The 25,593-nt window shown below is 38.9% G+C and overlaps 1 protein-coding gene across 1 annotated transcript; it reads right to left on the bottom strand.

Moving 5' to 3' along the window:
- Window positions 1–1,676: 1,676 nt before the first annotated feature.
- On the bottom strand, window positions 1,677–24,111 carry HABP4 (hyaluronan binding protein 4). The gene is made up of 8 exons (XM_088531461.1): window positions 23,793–24,111; window positions 14,453–14,603; window positions 13,493–13,654; window positions 13,223–13,294; window positions 11,594–11,677; window positions 4,843–5,011; window positions 2,901–3,083; window positions 1,677–1,850 (listed from the first exon to the last, which is right to left on the bottom strand). Exons 1-8 carry the CDS (start codon window positions 24,070–24,072, stop codon window positions 1,794–1,796), a joined length of 1,158 nt encoding a protein of 385 aa, XP_088387587.1. The 5' UTR covers window positions 24,073–24,111; the 3' UTR covers window positions 1,677–1,793.
- Between the last annotated feature and the right edge of the window lie 1,482 nt (window positions 24,112–25,593).

Genomic DNA, 25,593 nt, shown 5'->3' on the forward strand with positions numbered 1-25,593 from the left:
TCTCAGGAAGTAGGGGGCACCGAGAGGAAAAAACAAGCAAGAAAATCCAAGAGCTCCATAGGGAGGATCACTTACACTTCATAATCACGAAAATTTCCCTCTTCCAGAAAATCACCCAGACACTTATTAGAAGAGCAACAACAGGTATATCTTAAATAGCAAAGCTTTCAAATAGTAGCTTGCTCCTACAAGGTGGAACAGTCTTTTACATTATTCCATCCAGCTCAGTTATGTATGAAACAGCAGCATTGGTTCCCATAACACCAGTAACTTTGCACTTGTGTAACTTTTGCACACTCTTTCTCCTATAATTTTATCAGATTATTATTATGCCATTAGAATGAGTTTTGTCTGGAATAAAATCTCACTTAAAAAAATAAATTTAAAATTAAAATTCAGCATCATGAGAAGCGGCACCATTTGGGCAAACACTCTGTTAAAGAAAATTAAAAAAGGAGGAAAAGAGGCAAATAATCAGTGGTTTCCCTAGGATTATATCCCAGTTGCATCAAGCCTTATGACTGAGATAAGAGTTATTTTAAGTTTCTAAACACGTTTATCACTCTTATTAGAGCTTAGTCCAAAGCCAAGTAAAAGGTTTCCCCCTATCCCAAGTGTCATCTGCCATTTGCTCTCAAAGGAGATTGCTTAGAAATAGTATAAAACAAAGTGAGGCAAAGAACAGGAAAACAGAAAAGTCTATAATCCTCCTGCTGTCCCAGCACACTGGCAGAGTCCAAGTTGAGCAGGAATCTGAAGCCCTCCTTGCAGCTGTCCTTTCGAGTCTGTCCAGCATAGTTCTCTCTGTTCTGTCCCCGCTCATTTCTCTCAGATCCCTGAGAATGGCTCCGAATATTCCCTTTGACAGAGAAGGGGTTAGGGAATCCACCTCACATTAGAAGTCATGTTAAAGCTGCAAGGAAAGGACCATCCCATTTTATCCTCAATGTTCCACAAACTTCTTGATAAGGCAAGAGACATTTTAGCATGTAGGTGCTCCTGTAGTTGCTAAAAATAAGAGACGTCCCTTAACTAATCCATCGTTAAAGCTAAATTACTATTTTATATCACCTTCATCATCTTCAGAATAGTTGCAATTATAGTTTGCTACTGAAACAAGGCTTTCTATAGTCAGCTATCAGTTAAAAGTGCCTGTGCTGTCTTAATTTTAGGATCACTCCTATCCGGAGAGATGATCACTGTTCTGCGTAACATTTGCTGTTTGTGGTTTTTGGACTATAGTCAAACAGCAGAAGCTTCACTCTGTTACTCTGACTTGTGAAAATAACACCTCGCACCCAATCCAATGAGCACTTTCCTTTATTTGCCCGCCTCCAAAGGACGGTGACCTGTCACTGGATAAGGTGTGCAGGGGTTCAGCTCACTCAGAGAAAAGGGAAGACTACATTAGAGTCCCAGACTGTAAGTGTTGCACAGCTTACACTTCACTGTGCCATCCTGGAAAACGTGGTATAATCACCTCACACATTCTGAACACCGTACTTGAACTTCAGGCCTGTACTTCAGGCCTTGTAGTAAAGTATCATATGCCTTCACACAGCTTCTATCAAGACAGGCAGACGCAACAACCTGTGACAGAATTAAAGTCCATTGGTATCTACAGAAACTCCTTCCAATAACAAAGGGGTGCAATCACACCAGAGGAAAAAAAAAATCAACAAATCAGTTTTTCATGTAGACTCAGGCTTTCTTTTTTCCACAGCAACATAACATTGGTCTCTTCACAGCTATGCCAAAGCTATCTTGCGACACCGTCATTCACGATAGTTCCTTCAAGCTAAAGCAGGAAAGTCCTCAGGGTCGTCAGGATTTGGGGCAACAATTTGCACCTATAAAGTAAAGAAAAAAAGAAGTTTATAAAAAATGCATGCATTTCAAAAGCACTCGGCATTTTTTTTTCCATTAAAAAGTTTCATTCTTCTAGTCATCCAAACTAAAGATGTATATTGCACTCACTTTCACAGAATTGCTAAACATTTATCACTTATGAATACCATTATTGTTATGGTGTGAACATGTTTATAATGCTGGAAATCCCCCTGGGCAGGACCAAATTATCTGCAACACTGAAGCGGAAAATATAAAGCATGTCAGTCTTCCAGTCTCATTCATAACCCTTTTTTTCAGTAGTGGGCATTACTAGCTTTTGACATTCTAATGCTGCTGCACATATCTGGATTGCAGTTGTAAGATCTGTACTCTGACACCTTAAAAGAGCCTATGATTCAGAAGAAGCAAACTGCATCAAATCACTTCCATATCACCCTTCAACCTCCAAATTTTAACTAAAGCCAAGTATTTTACTCAGAAAAAAAAATAAACTGGGACATTTCATTATTACGTAGAAAAAGACTGTTATTTTTAAAAAGCCAAATGCATTCAGATCTTGTCCTTTTCAAGAGGAAAAGGACAGTGGAAGTTTGTTTGCCGAAGTTGAACTATTTTCATGGCATCAGTCTGCTTTGTAAATAATTGTAACCTTCCATGTCTCCATCTACTGGGCCCCAGATTCACTGCTTTCACTCTCAGATAAGCACTATCAGATACTACTGGAAATACTAACTGACAATTCTTGTGCAATGTATAAGCCTTTAATCATTTTAATTACTTTCCCATTTATATCAAAACTCAAAAACAAGTCTTCATTGCATCCCTTCCTCTAGCTACCATTAGAGCAAATAGTAATATGACCTTTGAAAGCTGTGTGTTAGTTATCTAAGCTGAACTGGAATTTAATTTTAAGTAACTTGATAGGGGTCAGGAACTCAAAATAACCAGACTAACATATCGTGAGGGAGGAATCAGAAATAATTCTGCTGTAACTGATGAAATGTGTCATACAAAGTAAAAGCAGCAGAAAACAAACAAATAAAAATTACCACAGCTTCTGGCTGAGGTCCTGGCTCCTCAACTCGCCTGCCACGACCACGACCACCTCGTGCTCCTCTTGATCCACGGCCAGGGCGAGGGAGATTCCCAAAATTAATATCCAGCTGAGACGTTATATCATTCACTGGTCTTCGAAAAACATGAGAATCTTCTTCAAAGTCTTCTTTTTGAAACTAAAAAGAGCATCTGGTTAGAGCCTGGAACTTCACAGAAAAACTTTCTCCCTCCCCAGTGCCTAATGCAAACTTGTTTCAAACAAACTTGTTGCAAACTAAGCAGCAGATTAGTCAAGATGACATCCAAAATAGGAGACAGATCTCAGCTTGCACAGGGTGTGAACAGAAGCAAGACAATCACAGTTTCCTAGATGCCTGAGCTGCTACTTCGTTGACTAAAATAGTCCAAAGGACAAAATCTTCTATATCAGCTCCATAATAATGGAGAAGTTTTCAGCAATGCAATCTACAGGTTTTCTAGGAAGACTAGAAAAACAGCTTAAGCTTCTTACTGCTATCTATCTCGAGGTAAGGGTTAGAAAGCCATACTAAAATCACAATAGCTGCATTTAGCTTCTAATTGATCTATTATTCTATTTATCTATAGCTATGAGATTATTCCTGCCTTATATCTGTGTGTCCGCAGGTGCCAGTGGATCTAAGACTATTGCTCATCATTGCATGGAGGGAATACGTCAAAATATATGTAAACACATCCCATGCATTGATGAAGTATTATTTGATGAGATACTGTTTTACACAATGTCTGAAATAGTGATTTGACTTGTCCATATTATGCAATTCCTGTACCTCCTGTTCTAAGTTAATTTCAGTCAGGTCCCTTGATACTGCCAGCTAAGAAAGTTTAGGGGCAAAAAGAATAAGCTTGCATGCATTCTTCAGACACTTGCATACATCCCACAGGGCCTGAGAGAAATATTGATCTTTTTTTTTTCTTTTTTTTGGTGGGGAAAAAGCAAGGTAGGAATGAGGGCAATTATGACTGTGCTAAAAAGGACACAAGCAACTCCACTATTAGAGGCTGTCCCTAGAAGTGCTCAATAGTCAAAAATGATTAAGGCTTCTAAAAAAAAGTTGTAAGTTGGAATGTTAGTATTAGAGCTACACAAAGGATAAAATGTATATTGCACACATGCACACAGACCTTAACCAAGAATCAAAACTCCATCATGATAGGCCATGACTGTATACAAACACAGAGATGAAAAATCTGTGATCCTTCCCCCTTTCCCCAAAACCTACCAATCATATAAAGTACAATTCCTCCCTGAAAGAGTCAATATGAGTACTATAGTGGAAAGCGCTTGGGAGAGGAGTGGAAAAAGCACAATAAATACAGAACACACTCTTCAGAGTTATTTTTAAGCAGTAGGACCCTAAAGCTGAAAAAAAAAATCTTCATATAGTCCAAGTGCACACTGAAAGCTGCAATCCAACAGAGATGAGAAACAGGACACTCAGGCATCTGTTTGGCTAGCAGATGCCAAAACCAGAATTTAATATATACATGCAAGTATATATGACAAGTATTCTAAACATGTTTCCAAGTTAGGATACAAGAAGTGTTTAGTAAACTAAGTTTCTATAGTGATGTTACCAGACATCTACATAGGTGGCAGCAGCAAGGACACAAATTTTGTATCACTAAACCTGAACTATAAGGTAGAACAATTTTTGAGATAGGTATTATTTGATACATTATATGACATAGAGGTGATGATTTAAGATAAGAAAAATGAATGGATAATAAGCTTAAGGCAACTTTGAGGGCACATATACGATTACAGTAACAAAGCTTGAATATGGATTTCTAGTCTGTTCAGATTATGCTAGAACTAGTAGAAAAAGGAATAGAGACAGTTTCCTAACCCTGGGTATAAAGCAGAGCTTACAGAATTCCTGAGGCAATGCTTACATCATCGCTATATTTTGACTTGTGAATCACCACTGCTTTGGAAGGAACAGTGGATTCTGGCTTCCGGATGTTGAATTCAGGCTTTGGTCGACTCTGTTGCTGAAGATTTTTCCACTCATCTAAGGTCATTTCTTGAACTACTTCTTCCATTGGCTCCCCTTCAGCAACTCTAAAGGTTTATAGTTGTAAAGTAAAAACCATTAGCTTGCAACATGCCTGGATGAACAAGAACACTAGTCGCTAAAGAAACGATACTGTAAGTATCAAACTGTAAGTTCGAGCACTCTGAATCCTTGACAGTCTGTCTTTTGATCTGGCATATTCTCAACCCTAGTGTTTCATTTGTGAATCTACTCCTACCAAATACAGCCACAGTTATAAAAATCACGCATACATACATATGTATTACCAAGCTGGTTAAAACATCCCAATTGCAATGCTCTATTGACTGCACAATAACAATATGAGACAGTCATGTTTCAGTACAGCTTCCATCCCTTTGGAAAGGGCCAGCCTTATTTGGAAACTTCTAGATCATTATTATGCCCTTTGTGAATTTCACAAGATTTTTTCTATGTCTTCTGTTAGATGCAGTAGAGTGCAAGGAGGCAAGATTTATCACCTGCCAAAACCAGACATATTAACCCTGGTCCAAGCTCAGGTTGGCCACACAAAGTGCAATAATTCTAACATGATCTAGCGAAATATGAGGGGCATGTCAGAGACTGCGACGTTTATCTTTGAACTATAGAAAAGGCTGTATAACCAGATCTGTGTATCTGTTTTCAGAGATACATGGAATAAGACAAAAAAAAAAAAATCTTTCTCCTCCTTTGCCCCTCACCACATGGCTACTCTTTGTACTCTGACCTCTGTGCGCTCTGGTGCTGACCATCACTATCTTGATAGGGCCAGCAGCTGCAGGGCTCCCTTTCTAGGGAGCTCGCAGAAAGCTTTTCCCTAACAAGCAGAAAACTTTTCCCTAACAAACAGGGGCAGCTCATTTCATCATCACATTTGTTTCTTGTTACAGAACCAAAACAGTTATCAGGAACTACAGGAAGCCTTGCAGTGATTAGTCACAGATACTTAAGAAAATTTCTTCTTTCCTTCACCCCATAGCAGCAATAGATGAAGATGGCTAAATACTTCACTAACACAGTTTTTCCCCCAGAATACTTCCCTGGCAGGATCAGAACCCAAGTCTTCTTCTACCAAATCCTGATTAGGACTTATCCAGCGCAAATCCTGATTAGGAGTAATTTTTTTTTCCAGTGTAAATCCACAAATTTCCTGTGTAAATAAGTTTCCATCATGGAAAGATGTAGCGATCACGCACTGAACTGCACATTTTGTCTTTGAAGCTGTATAAGCAGGACAGACTCATTTACTGCAAATCCTTTGTACATTTAGAACCAGGCCAAGGGCTGGCTTATTCTCTGATTGATCTTGCACAGAGTTATCTTCTTACCTGACAGTCAACACTGTATCATTATCCTGAGACACCAAGTACAAGACAGGTAGAATCACAGCATTGAACAGAACAGTAGGAGATCTTTAGTTTTGGTTTAAGTATACTTAATTTCCTATGTTAAGTAAAAAGATGAAAGATGTTGAACTGTTGAAAGATGCAGCTATTTCTAAGGGGGGAGGAGGGGAAAAAATGCTAAGCAAAACAAAACAAAAACAACTGAGTACATTCCAAACCCTTCAGTTTGTCATCCTACAGAGGAAGAAATCAGGCAGCTTTAGGCCAAGTATCTGAGACTTGAATTCTGAGAATACTTGTTAAAAAGGAAATAAAAGCTATTTGCAGTACCCAGAGGGGAAAGGAAAAAAAAAAAGAAAAAAAAATCAAAACACTTTAGTGAAAGACTGTTTTATCAAAGGCAGGCTGACTTCTTTCAAAAAAAAAAAAAAAAAGCAACAGCTGCTCTGACAACACAGAATCAACAATTTAGATATCAACTTCAGAGATGGCTCTTGACCTTGCCTCCCATGAAATTCTCAACATAATATGGAATCTCATCAGACCTTGATGAGACCTTCAGGAAAACACAAAATTGGCTGCAACACATATGTGGGAAGCAGCTATCAACTTTTTAGTACAAGAAAAAAATGTGTATTTGAGCAAAGATCATCTTTGTTCAGTATTTGCAGTGTAAAAAGTGATCAGTATATTTTCTATGACACATAGGAAAGGAAAGGGCAATAATGCATGTACTGAAGAACACTGAGATACAGAATGAGTGTTATGAGATCTTAAAGAGGCCAAATAAGTTGTTAAAAATAAATCAAAATAATAAAAACAGGATAGTAGTCCCAAGATCAAGTAGAAGCACTCAGGCAAAAGTATCATCTGCCCAAACACAGAATGAAATTTCATAAACGAGGTAAAAGCTCTGAAGGAACTCACCGATGAGACCCTCAGAACATCGCTGCAGATGCATTGGTCAAGACCAACTTTAAAATCAACAGCATTTGCTCTTTTTGAAACGGTGCAACATTACAAGGACATTTCTCAACAGGAGTTTTGCTTGGAACAGACATGGTTGCCTAGTAGAGTGGAAGGATTATGCCAAGGTGTCTCAGCTGAGTACTGTATTCCACACATAGCCAAGTGAGAACAATAGAGAGTTCGGGCTATAACAACAAAATAAAAAGATCTAAAATACAAGACCTATAAGGAAAGCCTGTCAAGAGGAGCTGAGGAGAATATAAAGAAAAAAGAAAAAAAAAAAAAAGAAAAAATTTAGAGAAGGGGAATGAACACTAGCACAATAGCTTCTAAAATGCTAAAAGATAGAGAAATATTGTAAGAGCACTCAGGGACCACTGAAAACCATCGCTGGAGGAGTTTTATAAGCAGTCAGGCAGGATAGAGTGGTATAGTTATAGCTGGTCCTGTCTTGGGTTGGCCAGATCCCTTTAGGACCTAATTGCCTGCTATCGCCGTATAGCAGACAATATCGTTTGGTAGGAGCCACAGGTATTTTTAAACATGTACCAAAAAGCATGTTACATGTACAAAACATGTATCAAAAAACAACCATGCCTGTTGCAAAAGGATTGTTGGAGAGCCTACACAGCAAATTTTTGGTTTCTCAACTTGAAAGCATGGTTGGATCATTATTTGAAAGGATGGTTTTAGCTGCAAACCTGTTATTAGCAAAAAGCATTCATTTTCAAAGAGCAAGAATCCGAAGGATAACCGTAAGGGTGCCTCCCATTATCAAGACACAGTAATGGGAACCTATGTATCATATTTTGGATAGAAACCCAACTGCAGCAAGTTATTTTGGGCACAAAATTTGCCTAGAATTGCACTCTGTTCATTATCTTCCATCCTATAAACTACTCATTCTTAGAAAATGCTTCTTTTGTATTTTCATTAATCAAAATGATAAGCTTCTGGGCACACCAACAATCATGTTCACAAAATAATGCCAAATAAATAAGTGTGGCCTCTAAGCACAAGGAAATTGTATTATAACACAAATATATAAAGAAGTAGCAAACTGGGCGTTTTCAGTAATAGCTCCTACTATTTCAGTGTTCTTAATGGATGACTATAACCCTCAAACAATGTATTGTTTACAATGCATATCTTTCTTCCAAGAACTATTTTACATAAATACAGTAATATATAGAAGTCATACAGAGGACCAAAAGAACGGCATTCACTTCAGCTGCTCAGGCAATTATTTTCATGACATTAGAAGTACTGAAATGGAGGATTTTTCTAATCATTTCCCTCCCTCCTTTTTATTTCCTGACCATTTTTTTTTCCATACAAGAAAGCATAATGCTTTCTTGATGAAAGCTGAATCAAAATTTGCATTGTTCTTTCCCATTAAGTGTCACTTACAGAAGCCATGACTCTTAGTACAAACACCAACTTAAGAAACTCTGAAATTACAATAAGGTAAAATAAGATTAAGCTGTAAATTAACTACTGAAAAAAACACTGAGCCAAATACTTAGAAAGATTTGATGTAATCTAAGGATAGCTTTATATCACTTTTAAAAAGGCAAAAGACAGTTAAATAACCCGGCAAACTTGAAGGCAAATATTAAAAGCCTCCTAATAAATGATCTGAAGAATACATAGGTCTACCAAAAAGAAGCAAGGTCCTATGTTATCAAAAGATGGAAAGAAAGAAAGAAAGAAAGAAAACACCACAGAATAATTACTAACTCTAGAAATACCTTTGACGAGAAATTGACTAGACTGTGTCATATAGGGGAATAAGAAAACCAAAAAAATATTCAAAGTACCATGCCACACAAATTTATTGTATCATTTGGGCTATGAAGACACCTTGGGCAGAAACTCAGGAGGTTGCGAGGACAACCACACTGACTGCTACAAACTATTAACTTCTATACTTTTTTTTTTTTTCCTGAAAATAATAACAGGCAATTCGGAGTGCTAAAAACAGCACAGAGAGATGTTGTTGAAGGTCAAGAGAACCTGAAGACCTTGAGAATTTAAACTTTGTTTGCACTAGGCAAGTATAAAAGAAACTGCTGTCTAGCAATACTTTGCAAATGAAAGCTCAACAGCAGCAATGCAGACAGTCCTAAAGGCACGAATCAGCAGTTTATAGAAATTTGCAGATGTCTTCACAGAGTCGCACTGCAGCTAGACAGTACAACACCAGAAAGTTGCACAGTATCTCCACATAATCAGAGAGATTATTCCCAATTCCCAGGTACTTATTTCCTTTTTAGAAACAGTTCTACCAGGGACGAGAAGAAAAAAAAAACACCCACACATTCAAAACCACAAGTTTTTCACCTTTCATCTCAATACAAGCACACAACTGTAATGAAGCAGTAAAGGAGAAATATATTCCTTGAAGTTGCTGCATGAGAACAGTCCTGGCTCAAAAACAAAACAAGCAAGAAAAAGATACAAATCTTGAGGCTCTAGAGAGGTGAAAATAATCTAGCTAGAAAATTTTAGTCATATATACCACCTGTCAGAAGACAATAGCTCTGGAGATCAGGGGCAACATGAATGGACAAGACAGGATATTCCATACAGCCGCCCCTAATTATACAGGCACTACTTAGCACACTATTCTTTCTTTAAAATAGAGTCACCAAGCTGACACTAATTTCAGGAGTAACTGCACTAAGGTACATATAGTTTGCAGTTATTTTGAGATTCTCCGCAATATTTACAGCATTGAAATACTACCCAGAGGTTTGCATCATGTACCTTACTTTTATTTTTGAAGCCTACAGAGTGGACTATTCCTATACCAAGAAGTTATAAAACCGCTCCTTTTAAAAACATGAAAAGGAATAAAATCATTCAAAATGGCTCTCACTCAGACCTAGCACCAACACCTAGCAAGTTCTGAGAAAAGTGGAAGGGATTAAAGCCAACTGGCAAATTCTGTTAAATGCTTTCATTTCCGAGCATACTTTTCATGTCCTACGTTCCACATGGAACTGATGTCAGAACGCATTTACAAAGATCTTGAATTCCTGGCTATAATTTCAACTACCATGAAGAGGAAACTGATACAAGACTCTCAAATGAGTAATAGCATCATAATGTTGTTTTAAAAAGTTGAATAGCTAATTTAATATTTAGCTAAATTAACCAGCACTATGCATTTTTGCCAAATTATCTACACTACCCATCTGTTTTAAGCTAACTAGAAGCATTTTTTTTTAAGAAATGCAATAGCCTTCATTTAATGCCAAGGACACTTTTTCCCTCCATGTATAACTTTTAGCTGTAAGTTAATAACAATAGTATTAAAAAAAGTTGAAATTTTATCAGCTTAAACTCTTAAGGTGTTGTACTGTTTGCACATAAATCAAGATTTGTATACTAGTCAGTACTACAGCTTTGAGTTAAAAAATGAACTACAGCAACCAATAAATATACCCGCAGCATGAGGGGTGGGGGGGAAGTCATTGGAACAACAGAAAACTGATATATTTCAAACCCTTTTACCATTTAAGGAATATTCATTACAAGCAATTAACTTGTTCCTACAAGTCTCTTACTCATACAGAAACATCTAATTTCTTATTCTTTAGGCAAAAGTATTTCTTTGGTCTGAATTATCCCATCTGAACATTGATAATAATGAATATCAGAGGAGGAAGGATTTCTCTTCTGTCTCTCAGAATTTTAAGGCTTATTCCTAAACCATTCCCAGTAAATCTTTAAGTCCTATGCAGGCCCTTCATGAATAAGAGACATTTGCATGTTATTACAAATTAATCAATTACTGCCTTGAGAATTTATGCTAGTGTATTTTAAGTGTGTTTTATGACTGCACAGGTATCTTGAACACCTATTCCTTATTGGCTACCTTAAGAAAAGTAGGATAGCTTTTACAGGTTACTCAAATTAAACGGGTAACCAACAATATGCTAGCCCCTGGTAGTCATCCTAAAATCTTAGAAGCATAAGCTTCACTAATCAGCCAAATGCAATCTGCAGTTGTTTAAATTAAGCTAGACTTTCTGCACATCAAGACTACCAACACTCTGAAAGTTTCTATGTTATTATTATGGCCGCGTTTAAATGCTTTAGATTTAGGGACTTATTCTGTTGAATAATGCAAAGATATAGAAAAAATATATTTTAAAATATTTTTATATTGTACTAGTAACATTTCCCAGTTCATATTTAAAGAAGTGTATCTTCCAATATAGGTCATGAATATCAGTAAGTTTTACTTCTTTGCATTTAGAAAGAAATATTTTAGTCAGACCATACTTGTTCAGAGGTTCTGCTTCAGGTGCCCCTTGGTGCTCAGATGTTTCTGCAGTGTCCTCCATTGGAGCAGTCTGTTCCATCTCACTAAAACAGTACACAAAATACAAGAAGTTTTCATGGGTCACACTAGAAAAAAAAAAAAAAACTTTTATTCTTCTTCAAAAGAAAAGTATGCATGAAAGACAGGCTATTCCCAAGATGAAACCTAATGGCAACACTTGATTATAGTACACTGACTTTTGGCTTTTTTTTTTTCCTCTCAACAGTATACTTACTTTCACTACACTGATAAGCACACATTTCATAAAGTTAGTATCTTCTGCCATTAATTCATCATTAAACGCAATTAAGGCACAACAGAGATGCTTTCAGAATTGTATAGACAACACCAATTAATATCACTTCCACTAGGTTCATCACATTATACAGGAAGGCATTGCAATGTCATACTCATAACACATGAAAGTGATGCTACTGAAGAGAAAGTTTTAGGCAGGAGACAAAATAAGTAACCTTAGTTTTCCTGAACTTCTTGAAGTTTCTGTGATCTTCCATGATAAAAAAAAATTAACATGGATTTTGTACCATTGAACAAGTGCTTTATTTTATTGTAGTTGCATAGCTGATTCACATTTTGAAAAATCAATCTTTTAATAAGAGTTCAAAGTTGGTGCCACCTTTCAGAAGAATTTGGAACATCAGAACCCAAAACTATTAGCCACAGAGGTTTTTTTAAATAAAAAGAAACAAACAAAAAAGCTTTTAGCCAGAAAATCTTAATAAATCTAGCATACATTGACAAATATTGACATGCTCAATTGCCTGAAGGCACGTTTCTAAACGTGAAATTGTATTTTTAGGCATGATTTTGTGAATGAATATGTATGCAAGCCAAAGATCTTTGTTGTAAGCAGGAAACTCTGAGTTTTCTCTGTCCACAGAGCACTCCCATTTTAAAAAAGTGAAGGTTCGTCAAAATTTGCTCATGAAAATTTGGTCTAACCACTCATCAGAACAAGCTACTTTCAAGCTACTTTGCAAACCGAAAAAGAAGCAAGTAAAAAAAGTACAGAATTGAGACTTTTAAAGACATAAGGCAAATCTAACTATTAATAAATTTCCTAATTCTGTCACTGAACTTTATACACTTTATAAAGTATTTCAGTATCATGGTCAGCATCTCTAGATGCTAGAAATACATGGCATTGCCTTACAGCTTTACCATCTATAATTTAGATATGATACATAAAACTTGAGAAAATGGGACAGGATTTTACGACCACTAAACTAGGCTTCAGTTCTTAATTAGCACTGGAGTGATGTTAATAGACACCAGAGTCCCACTTACAAGAACACATGTGTGAGGGGAAAGGGCCATAATTTTTTCCCATTAAAAGATTTCTTGTCAAGACTTCCCAGTCAATAAGATTTTCATTCATTCAAGGAGTGTCACCGTGCTTTTGGCTACAGTTCATCTCACCAGCACAAAGGAGAGAAGGGTTCAGAAGACTGTAAAATTATACTCATCACAAAAATAAATAAAAAGCATGAGAAATAAAGCTTAGAAAAAAAAATGAAACCATTCCACATAAAATGATGATCGATGGTGGGCACAAGCATGTATTGTACCTCATATCATCTTTAACTGTTCCCCAGTTGCGAGCTCCGCTTCCACCCTTTTTGTCATCTGCTCTAATTCCTCTAGAGAGAGAGAAAAACAGTATTCTTAAACTTAAGAGCTTTTCTTCCATTAGAGCCTCAAACTAAAGCCAGCACTGAATTTTGATAAAGCACTTGGGCATAGAAAGAAAATAAAGACAGGACACTTACAGATATTTGTGTTGAGTGTACTGTTTACTGGTACACTGCGTACAAGAATAAACACACTAGAAAACTTACGTTTTATCACTCCCACTATGTCTTTCAAATTCCCGTTTTCCTCTATGATCAAAGCCATCAAAATTTCTGTTAATTCCACCACCTCTTCCTCTACCTCGCATTCCACCTCTTCCTCTTCCGCGTCCTCTTATTGGCCTTTCACGGTCAAATCTTTCATTTGGTCTAAAAAGAAGTTTTCTGGTCAGATTTTCATACTTGTATCAATTAAAACAGACATAAAATGAACACAAAGTTGAAATTATTACATATAATGGGAATAGAAATTTTAGCTGTATATTGAAAACTGTGAAAATACTAGAAAAACAAAACACTTTTAAGTATCATATCTGTGGTGACTTTATTAGGTAATAAACCCATTATTCAAATCCATATTTGCATGTAGCTGCTAACATGGTCTTTGAAATTTTAAAATATCGACATAGAAAAGTAAGATGAAAAGTAAGCATAGTCATATTCTTAAGTTTTTAGAGTTCAGACAGAATTATTCTGTGACCTACAGAGAAAGTAAAAAGGGCATGCACTCATTATTCAAGTAGTAGGGTTATGACAAATTCATATTTTGAATTTGAACTGTGAAATCTATTCTAATTTGAATCCACACATGTAAAATTTGGCGTTACAAGAATTCCAAAATAGAGTATTTGTTCTGCAGATAAAGGGTTAAGTTTCCAGATATTAACACTTTTGTTAATTATACAATAATAATTGTAGAATAATTGTAGAAATACAATACAAAGCTAAAAGCAAAAGTTCAGTAAATCAATCTGCAGGGACGCTGAGGCTCAGAGGCACAGCTCTGGCAGATGTTAACTGCCTCACAGTAATCTCACACCAAATACATGCACTAATAATGCAACTATGCTTCTAACCACCTCTACTAGGAGGGTGTTCAGGACGTCCAAAGTCTTCCCCCCTCCCCGCCACCATGCAGACACCTACACCTCCTTACATGATACATACTTTTCTACTGCGAATTCTGTTTGTCTTTCAGTTTCATAGGAACGATATTCCCTGAAAGTGGGTCTCCATTCAGATTTGTCTTGCTTTATTTCAGCTCCCCTGTTGTCAGTCCATCCTTGCTGTTCTCCCCGTTTAGGACCTCGCCTCTGGCCTGCATACACATCCAAATTACTAACAGTTTAAAATAATCCACATTAATCAACTGAATTACAGCTAAATGACAGACTGAAGTTGACAATACCTTATAGCCTTCTTTACCCTCTCCAGTCCTGAGTGCACCAAAGTTATTAGAAGCACAAGGTAAATGTTATCACTTACTTTCCCTTCTGCATTGATGAGAGTGTCTCAGGCTGGTGGAGAAATGGTTCAGTCATTAAAAAACAGAAACAAACAAACAAAACAAAAAAACAAGCTAAAGAAAAAATCTTCTGTTATTAGATATTTAAAGGGAGAACAAAAACTGTATCTGCTGCACTATCTCAAAGAACTTGTTAGCACACTGCCAAACAGGAGAGAGAAACCTGCCTGAAAGAATATGAATTGCAAGAGTTGCAGGAGCAATGAAGAGGGGAAGATGAGGGTAGTTATAAACAGGCATTGGTTCTTCATTATCAGATAACACACTTCCTGCTAGATGGTCTGAACTTAGAAGCTGAGCCTACACTGTTCTACTTTAAGCTCACAGTTTATGATACCCGGCAACAAAATGGGGGTCATCTCCTTCTCTTATTGCTCTGTGGGGAAGGGAACCATTTACTAACACCACGAGTCACTAAATTTAAATAGCAGAAATCCCTACAGTAAGTATAAGGGCTCTAAAACTACTAATTGATCCTAGAAATCAAAGTAGTCCGAGATGAAATGTAAGCATTTTTGTTTTTTTCTTTTGCTTGGTTATTGACATAGTTGAAGAGGAGATTATGGGTGTGGGGAAGGGGAACTGAATATTCGAAAACAGAATAAATTAGCGTTAACAGAATAAATTAGTGTTAACCATTCCGCCCATGTACAACTAGCACAAGAATAAAGTTTGTTACACACTTCCTTCTTCACTTTCTCAAATACTCTGCTCTACTTAGGACAAAGTTCTCTGGAAACTTTGGCTTTCCCCTATTAGATCCTTATACTACTGGTTGCAGAAGTCTGAGGTTTAAGCCAATGAAGCAAGAAACTGCAGAAAGAAAGTGGAAATTCTGATCTCAGCTCAATGAAGCTGAGAGCACTCTTCCTTCCACTGCACAGCACCTGTGCAGTACTGAGGAAGTTTCTGGATTCAGGTTACTGGGTAAATGGCTGTCCTACATACTGAGCTTCAGCTTACAGCATAAAAAAAAAAAAAAAAAAGGAATAAACCAGCTCTGTGTCACAGTATGAAGAAGCAAATGAATTCACAGCTCTGAGAGAGTGGAGAGGGGGAGAAGATTTTTATTCAAACAGGAGGCCACCCTAAAGCTCTAATCTCACTGTTAGAAAAAAAGTGTTGGGGAACTATCCACACAAACATGGTATATTTCTTGCTATGTGGCAAGGACAGCCATACCTGTATGTAAAAGACAGTTTAACTTGCATTGTACAAGCAACCCTAACTTCGGTATTCTTCAAAATGCAAAGCACTTTATGTAGTGCATACAGAATATATCTAGCATATTCTGACAACTATATTTTCTCAGAGTTCCTCATTATTTATACAACCGCAACTGTATTTGCCTCCTAAATATTAAGATGCAGAAACTGAATAAAGAACAACTTTGAAATTAGCCTCAGATAAATCTTTTCAAGTTAGACTGATTTAATAAAAAGCAAAATTATAAATGATATAAAACAAAGCAATTCAAACATATTTAAACTTACTGCAGTGTTGCTTGGAAAGCATGCTCACTGTGTGCAGATTCCAGCTTTACCACCTTTCATACTAGTGTTACTTCCAAACTGAGAATCCTGTTATGCATAGCCAGCAGAGAGACTCCCTTTGATCTCATTTTTGATAGCTTATGCATCTGAATGGGAAATGCATTATTTTTGAGCCTCTCACTGCCTCTCAGAAACATCAGTTGTTACAAACAGAGTAACTTAATAAGTAGACAAGAGACCACCTTCCCTACATACTTAACATTAATCTTAATTTCACCCAGAGATTCAGAGAACTCTTTGGTTGTAGTAAAACAATGCCAAAACAAAGGGGATGCAAAAGTAATTTTACAGGAGACAGTCAAAGGCTCTGCTGGCAATCACTGCTTAGAAGTATTCAGGAGAAAGAAGGTATGTACTACATGCCAGTGTAGCACATTTCACTAGCATTGCCTGCGCTAGGCAAAACAGTCAGATCTACTGATTGCAGTGTAACATTATTTCACTTTGATTCTCACAGATGGCTGTAATTGTTTAAGACATTGAAGACGAATTTAAAATACCAAAAAGATTAACTGGGGTACTTACAATCCTTTTTAAAAAAAAAAATATATAAATAAATTTAAAGGAGTTTGACAGACAGCAGTGGATTAAAACTGTACCATTGTAGCAACAATACCACTCTAACAAACAATAGGGCAGAAAGTTGTGTTCTCTTGTGAATCAGTACAAATGCAACACAAGTTCAGATCAGCATATAAGGGCAGAGCAAACTAGGGGTTGCCAGTAGTGAAAGCATAAAGCTAGTCATTTTTAATCCTCTCCAATATGTCCATCCCAACAATGACTGATTTTTAAGTAGCTGAAGGGCCTGGCACTCTTTGGAAGAGCAGGGAGAAATAAAAACAAGTGCAGTCTTATGCAGCATTGCCATGATGGTTTTCCTTTACAATGAAAGAATCGAGCTAAACTTTGAACCTTTGTTAATTACTTCTAGTGCAGTCCAATTTTGCCTATTTATTTATATATATAAAAGACAGGCTTCCTTCAAAGCTTTGAAGCAGTCCATGAGTTTTGCAGGTCACCTATCTGCAGTCTTACAAACACCATACTGGAAAAACTGAACATTGGTTTTCTCTAATTACCAAGCTTAGCTTCTGTTTAAGGTGTTTCTCACATGTCTTCCAGTTGCATCTGTATTAAGCTGAAGGAACCACCTCACTGTTACTCTCCTGGGAAGTTCCTGGCCAGACTAGTCTACCAGCCAAGTTGCCTGTCACTTCCAAAAGGAAGAATCTGAAAAATTCTTATGCTTAAACTGTTTCAGCAAAGCTATCTTTTGTTTCTACCAGCTGAGTCATAGACAGAATGAAATCTGCAAATAGTAAAATTACCAGATACCAGAAGCAGACAAAAAGTGTCCTTTTAATCAACTACTGCTTAAGCTCTACATCCTTCAGAGCTAGAATACTTCAATAATTTTCACCTTGTCATAGCAATACTGAACTATCAGTATAAATAATACTGATAGTTTTTATTGCATCATTTAGGCAGAAAGACTTTCTAGAAAAGGTTTAAAAATTCTATTTCACCAAACTATAGATTGGGAAAGCAGAAATGCTATTTCTAAGCACATAGGTCCCTGTCTAGTTCCCTGCCACTGGATGTCTATGTATCCACAAAGGGACTTAAAGCAACTCAGCAAATTCTAGCTGCCTTTTGGGTGGTTTCATCTATCTTGCACTCTGAGTTTCTCTATCCATTACAAAAAAAAAAAAAAAAAGTAGACTTCCCGCAAAAGAAACTTCCTCTAGTTTTGGTAGGTTACTCACTGATCCCTGCTGAGCAATAGCACTCTTTTTTTTTTTCTTTCTTCTTTTTTTCCTCTCCTTTAAGGGAAGAGGAATCAGCCTGCTGCTGCTGATTTACTTCCCACTTGCCAAACACCCAAAAGCTGAACTTGCTTTCAGTTGCTGTCAGTGACTACAAGCTATAGCAGAAGCCTTGCTCTGGCTCCCCTATTTCCTAATCTAAGGAGCACGTAGGTGATGCTGTCAGTTTGCACACAACTCAACCAGTTGAAGGAGATTACAACCAAAAGGAACACCAAGATCTTGCATTCAGACCCAAAATACAACTGACAATGCTGTACCAAAGTGATTTATGGATTCTCATAAACTTGAAACCAACTGTCTCCAAGTGGCAATCCCACTAAAAAGCTGCTATTCAAAACTAGTTAGAAAAAGGCACCAATACTTTGTTTTCACAGACACAGATGGAAACCATAGCAGACCAGACTGAGTATTTGCATATTTTGCAGCCAAAAAAAAAAATTGGAGAAAAAAAATTGGCAAAACACTTCTCATTTTTCCATTTTTTTCTTTTCTTTTTTTTTTCTATTTGCCAGGCTGAGGGTGGGCTGTGTGCATTAGCTTATAGAGGGGGAGACCCATAGAAGGGCTGACATATCTTCCGACACATCTTTACTGGGATTTCTTTCTGAACAGATAAATACTTTCACCACATTGCCATACTTTTGCTACAACAAATACTGAAGTTAGCAGTAGTAAATAAAAAAAAGAGAGAGAGAGAGAAAGAGAGAAAAGAAAAAACAGCCTTTCTCCTTAGTTCACAAGATCTGCCTGAACTGATATCTCTTTATTGCTGTACAATAAGAAACAGTAAATATTCTATCTTCTCAAAGTCCCACTCCCAATTCCAGCTATGTTTCTATCATAACCTCACACAGCTCTGCAGAACAAAAGCCTTAGCTTAACTTCCTTAGCTTAACTTCTCCCAATACATAAGTAATTCGATAACTTTGATCGCACTTGTCACTGAATGGTACATCATTTCTAGTTTTTGAAGCAACCAAAAAAGCACATACTCTTCAAAATGAAGAAACTCCAGATTCACTCAAAACCATGTGGATTTTGTTGTCATTGTTTGTTTGTTTTTTTCCTGTTTTCCTTGCTACTACTGTTTCAGTAATTCCTAACACTGTTTAGCTTTTAGACAGGAATTGGAAATAATCCTGTTCTAATACTATCCCTCCTAACCACTCTAATTCAAACTACGATAGTTCAGAAAAAGAGAGCCTAGAAAAATCCTTCATAGTACATACAGCAAGCAATTTTGCTCCTCCATCTCCATGCACATTCTCCTACGCATATTACTTTACATTTACTGACACTGAATTTCAGTTATCATATTATAGCTCATTCACATCATACATTGTAACATCACACAAAGTAAAGCATCGTTTTAGTTTGCTGAGTTAAATTAGCTTGTATCAGCAAATCTCACTGGTCATTTATTATTTATATGTTTTCAGATCTTTTTTGCAGATTTCCCATCCGTATAAACACAAAATAAAGAATTCAGAGTGAGTATTAAATTTTTCATTTTTCTTTAAATTTTTCATTCATACAAGTTTCATATGCTTTGTGGATATCCAAACAAAGCTAACAGTAGCATTTTCACTGGTACTAAAATCTAATCTCACTTTTCATTTGTTCTAAGAAATCCTTATCCACACCGCCTCTCAGCTTTATGCTTTCAACAGCTCACTTTTAGCCAAGAAGTCCGGGCCTCAAGAAACAATTTACTAGGAGTTCTGAAGAGAAAGTAAGAATGAAAACAGAAATACTGCTCTGGCTGGTCCGGAAGGTCAGCAGTAGAGAAATGGCACTATCATTCAAGGATCCTGTCACAAATTAAGGCTCCATGGAAGGATACTGCTTCACTAACATCTCAGCAACACAATACTATGTACATGGTTAACACACATTTCCTTAAAAGTATATAATTGTAAATATCAAAAACTAGTTTTCATCCACAGCCACTATTTATTTGGGAATTAGAATATAGCAGATTTAAGACTCCATGTACAACTTTAGTTCTTCTCCTGTGTATACATGTAAATCCATGTGATTTTAATTCTAACCTTCTTGGTTTTAATTCTAACCTTCAAGTGTTTAATTTTGTGAACTAAAATACAGGCATAGCTAATTAAATGATTTGCAAGTAAATACTACTGTCTCTCAAATATGAAAAACAGGCTTCGGCTATTGCATGCTACACATCATAGGCGGCTAAATGGAGCTAGGCTCTATGTTGTGACATTTTGTTTCCATGTGCTCCAGTACTCAATTACCGAATTGCCCAAGTAACTTTTTTCTGGACAATCCTTACAACCGTTTCTGAATGAATGATACTCAAACTATTCAAAGAACATGAGAACTGCAGTCAGTGTAACTTAAAATTCCTCAGAAGCATTCCATGCCATATTGACTAAAAAAGTAGCTAAAACAGCAGTTGGACGATATTTCAGGAAATACACCTAAATGTCACATGATTTGACAAACGTACATGAAAGAAGAAAACCTTTTGGACGCATTAGCAACAAAGGTTTAGAGATTTCCACTGAAAGAGCTTATTGCTGCACACTCAACAAATTTAATTTGCCTGGACTGGTAGAGAATGCAAACTCTGCAACTGGGCCTTTTGAATAAAGAGCTGGCAAATGCTGTTTGCTAAGAGTGAACTGAGTTAACATTAAGAGATGTCATTACAAGGGATGTAATACCTAGGCCTTTACCCTAATCCTCGCTGTGCAATTTAAGAATGACAAAATGAAAATATCAAGAAAAAAAAATGAATAAAAGAGAAACAAATACAAAACATGATGGCCAAAAGGAAGGCTTAATATCTATGAAATGAAGACTAAAAAAAAAAAAGACAAAAAATTCACAGCATCAGCTCACAATAGTTTGGATTCTAAGAGTTTAAGTACTAAATTACCTGGTAAAGTCAACTTCAGACTTGTTTCATATTGGAATGATTTCTAGAAATTATGTAAAAATGCTTGGGAAATGGCACTCATTAACCAAATAAAAATTAAGATATTGGCTTACCTTGTAAGGACATCTCCCATTTTAACAACAATATGTAAAATTATAGAAAGGTATTTCAGCACTTCAAAGTTCTAAATTTATTATAAGTTTGAAATCATATAGAAGGTCTAAGCTTGCTTCAAGTCTTTAAGTAAAGACTATTTTGTTCAGAGTTAGCAGGTTCAACAAATAATATAATCATTATAAAAGTAAAATGAACTTTTGCAGCCCTGTCAAGCAATGTACCCAGGTAACTGAATAAAAGCAAGGCAATCCAGGCTGAATTTTGTCATTTCAATCATAAAACTAGAATCTGACTCAGCTGTTCAGGATACACCTATCTGGCATTTAATTCCAAAATGCAATTAGGAGTTGCACCCTAAATCTAACTTTACAAAATAATAATAATAATAATAATAAATAAAACAAAAATCAAAGCTAAAAAAAAAAAAAAGAAGAAGAAGAAGAAATAAAAAGTATTTCAGCCCACTTATTTTTTCTGGTCTGATCAATGTACTGAATATTATTTATCCCTCACACAAAGGGGCACTCTTGCAAGTGACAGGGCACTTGCTCTGGGCACGTTAGAAGCCTTAGAGTCAAGTTCAGCTGGTGAGAGGAATTTACTGATCAGTTACTCATTCTCACTCACTAACCTGACAGCTCCTAGAGTCTTCTATTGTATCCAGAAGTTCTCAGGTTCAATCCTGTATACCAAGTCTCTCAACACTGTATGACCCAACTAAATCGCTGTTTTCCCCCTTCCAAAAGCCTAGTTTGTTTGTTTGTTTGTTTGTTTTTTCCCCTCTGCTCATTACTTACTTTGTATCTGTCGGCTAGGCTATGCACCCTAAGCCAGGTGTCTTTATCCCAGCAAGGCTGCTCTCACAGAGGAGCAGAGCCTATGGAGAGCACGTCAAGAGTACGCGCGTGCAGGCAGGACCAAGGCTCACCTCTCCTTCCTGGCTGGTCCTCCCAAGCTCTGCACAGTTACACTCCTCACTTCACAACAACCCACAGGCGCGTGCACAGGAGCACACAAAATACAGAAAAATCTCCAAAGGAGGAAGTGCCCTATTTTTCAGAACAAACATCAGCTCTTCTTAAACTAGGTGTTTGTTCGCTTTCCTAAAGCCTCCTGTAGGTCAGGATTCTTCTTCATATCTTAAAATAGCAGGAAATAAGAACAAGATGCATCCACTTGATGCCTCTGCATGGAGATGCTGAGTTTCATGACATCAAAGAAAATACTTTAAGACAGTCCACACTATTTTATGCAGAGTTATGCCCAGAATCTACAAACTAAGTACGTCTATAGCAGTAAAAGAAGTTATTCATCTATTTCCACGGTCCAGTAGACTGTTAGCAATTGCCACTGCTTGCTCTAGGGTTTTCAAATCAAACCTGAGCAAGCTCCGTTTGGTTATATTGATAACCAAAGGAAAGCATCCCCAAAACAAGCCAGGTAGTAATGTAATAATAATGCGAGTAATGGGTCTTCTGGATAGGGACCAAGTGGCACAGGAATCTCAGAAGATGATAGTTTTAGAGAGCTGTTTGGAAATGACTACTCTTGAGATCATTCTTTACCAAATGGGCACGAATTACTGCCTATTTGACATTGAAGAGTCTTTGATAATAATTTATAAATAATTGATTGGGAGTAGTATGAGATTTAAAGTCTAAGTAATAGATTTTGTAACACTCCCACTGCCTTAATGAAACAGTAATGTTGATGTGAGGGGCACATGACCATGGAGCACCTTCCTCTTTGTATAAAGTATTAAAACATGTGGTTCAGTTGCTGCTGTCAACCCAACAGGAGCTGCTGCACTGAGGGAATCTATACCTAATACTGCAGGAGGAAATGAAAATGTGATGCTGCTGGCTTCACCCCAGGTCTGTAGGAACAAAAGGGTGGGAATCACATGATTTACGAGGGACAGAACTAGTCTTCTGTTCAAAGTTTTCTCAGCATTAGGCAGTTATGGACCAGCTTAAGCAAGAGATGCCACAGTGGAAGAGTTAGTACCAACACAACATGATGTTTCCCCCTTTGCGTCTCTAAAGTTTTAATTTCTACATCCAAAGGCTGCCCCTGGAGCCTTCCACTCGAGGGCAAGTGAAGCAGCCGCAGCCCCTCCGCAGCTCTCACCGGTGCTACTTTTCTCGGCGAGCAGCAAACTTGGCCCGTCCCTGCAGCGCCGTCACGTCCCAGCCGCCCTGGGCCCTTCGCCTCGCAGGGACGCGGGGCAGATGGAGCCAAATTCAGCACTGAGGGCACCGCGGCGGCCTTGGCTGCGCCGCTGTCAGGGCCTGGGCGAGACGCCACCCCCCAAAAATAACGGGAAGAGAGCGGGATAAAATAAAATAAAATAAAATAAAATAAAATAAAATAAAATAAAATAAAATAAAATAAAATAAAATAAAATAAAATAAAATAAAATAAAATAAAATAAAATAAAAGCAGCGGAGTGAAAGCCGCGGGCCAGCACCTGCCCAGGCGCTGCTCCAGCCCCGTCTCGCGGCGCCCAACGGCCGCCCGCGGCCGGCGCCTCGCGGCGCGCCCCGTCCCCGTCCCCGGCGCGCGGCCGTACCGGGCTGCGGCGGCGCCGCGGGCGCGGGGGGGCTCTCGGGCAGCCTGCGCTCCTTCTGGGAGCCCCTGCGGGGGGCGCCGGCCCTGCCGCCGGGAGCGGCTCTCCGCGCCGCCGCCTCGTCGCGCTTCTTGCGCTGCTGCTGCTGGCGCTCGGCTTCCCGCAGGATGTCGAAGGGGTCGGACTCGTCGTCCAGCAGCTGGTAGAAGCGGTTGGCGACGGCGCAGCCGAAGCTCTCCTGCATGACGGCAGCCACCGGGCTGCCCACCGCCCCCTTCATCATCGCCGCGGCCGCCCCGCCGGCTCCCGGCGCTGTGGCGGCTCCGGCGCTGCCACTGCGCAGCGCTCGGCAGGCGGCGGGAGGCCGGGAGGGAGGGAGGGAGGGAGGAAAACGGGAGGAGAGGGAGGAGAGGGGAGGGGAGGAGAGAGGGAGGCAAAGAGGGAGAGAGAGAGGGAAGCGGGAGGGAGGGGGGCGGGAGGGGCGGGGAGGAGCACGGGAACAGCCGCCGCTCCCGCCTCAGCACCGCCCCGCCCGCCGCGCCATCGCCGCGCCCCTCGGCAGCCAATGGCGACGCGGCAGCTGCCCGCCGCCCGGAGCCACCGCCTATCCGCGTCGCCGACCCCGGCCGCCGCGAACGCGCCGCGACCAATGAGAAACAAAGGCAAGCACCAGCAGCCAATCCCAGCGCCAGCTTCTGCCCCGCCCCCGAGCTGGGCCGCCCTGCACATTCCACAATGGCCCCGTGCGCCGCCGCTTGCGCGGGAGCCGATAATTAATTATTCATAAGCTCATGAATTATTCAGCAGCCGCGGGCCTCGCCCTTTGGAGGTGGCGGTGGCTGCAAATGCGGCGCGTCCGAGGGCTTGAAGTGACCGGGGACTCCTTGACACGGCGACCTCGGAGCCTGCGAAACGCCCAGAGCCGCCGAACGGGGGCACACTACCTTACCCACAGCAAAAATAAAATAAAATTGTATATATATGTGTATGTATGTATACCTAGCAATGTTTCTCGTTTAAAGGATGTCTGGAAGGCACAGCAGAAAATGGAGTGCCTTGGATTCTTTAGATTGCAGGAAGGCATCTGGCCAAAGTAAATCGGGAAGCCCTAGGGCGGCAATGGAAGTTCAGTGCTGAAACTGGAGGTTTTGGGAAAGGGGTTGCGCTGAAGCAGGGCAGGGTAGTGAGCACTCAGCAAGGAAGAGCAAATACACAGCATGATATCGACATGTGTGTGCTTTACATTTTAGTTTGAACGGCTGCTAAGTCCAGCAAAAATGCAGGATGAAACTTACCGATATTCACCACAGCTGAGCTGTGTAAAACATCATGCATGCAAGCAATCTTAGATGTCTGAGTTTTATAAAAACAGCCAGCAGGGCAAACACTGCCGGAGACTCAACACTGTGTTTTCCCTGGGAACGGGTGACTACACAGACAAAACATCCCTGCCCAGCCTTAACAGCACTAATAATTTGAGCGAGTGCTATAAAATTCCCAGCCATTCAGGCTCAGTTGTCAAAAAAGTGCCAATTAGAGTAGTGATTTCTGCAACATCATGTTTTTATTGTAACCATCAGTGGCAGTCCTCTATTACTAGAAAGCAACTGGTTGATAACTTCAGTGCACAAGCCCACCTTGGTAGGAAACTAATCTTGTCCTTGTTGCAGGACCTTGAAGCCAAATCAAGCTTCCTCCAGTGCTTCAACTCCATGGGATGAAGAGCGGAGCAGATAATCGTTTCCTCCCTCTCTTCCTGAGTCCAGATAAGACTGGGCGCAGCGCAGGAAAACAAGGCCTAAAT

The sequence above is a fragment of the Tinamus guttatus genome, unplaced genomic scaffold, assembly GCF_059628265.1.
Source record: "Tinamus guttatus ecotype Peru unplaced genomic scaffold, ASM5962826v1 Tinamus_guttatus_pri_ptg000419l, whole genome shotgun sequence".
In the NCBI taxonomy this organism is placed as follows: Eukaryota; Metazoa; Chordata; class Aves; order Tinamiformes; family Tinamidae; genus Tinamus; species Tinamus guttatus.

Excerpts from the sequence above, each read along its gene's own strand:
- HABP4 (XM_088531461.1), bottom strand. The coding sequence starts at position 24,072 with ATGATGAAGGGGGCGGTGGGCAGCCCGGTGGCTGCCGTCATGCAGGAG. Across the intron at positions 13,295-13,492 it reads CATAGTGGGAGTGATAAAAC|AGGAATTAGAGCAGATGACA; the intron begins GTAAGTTTTCTA and ends CTCTCTCTCTAG. Across the intron at positions 1,851-2,900 it reads GACCTCAGCCAGAAGCTGTG|GTGCAAATTGTTGCCCCAAA; the intron begins GTAATTTTTATT and ends TTTACTTTATAG.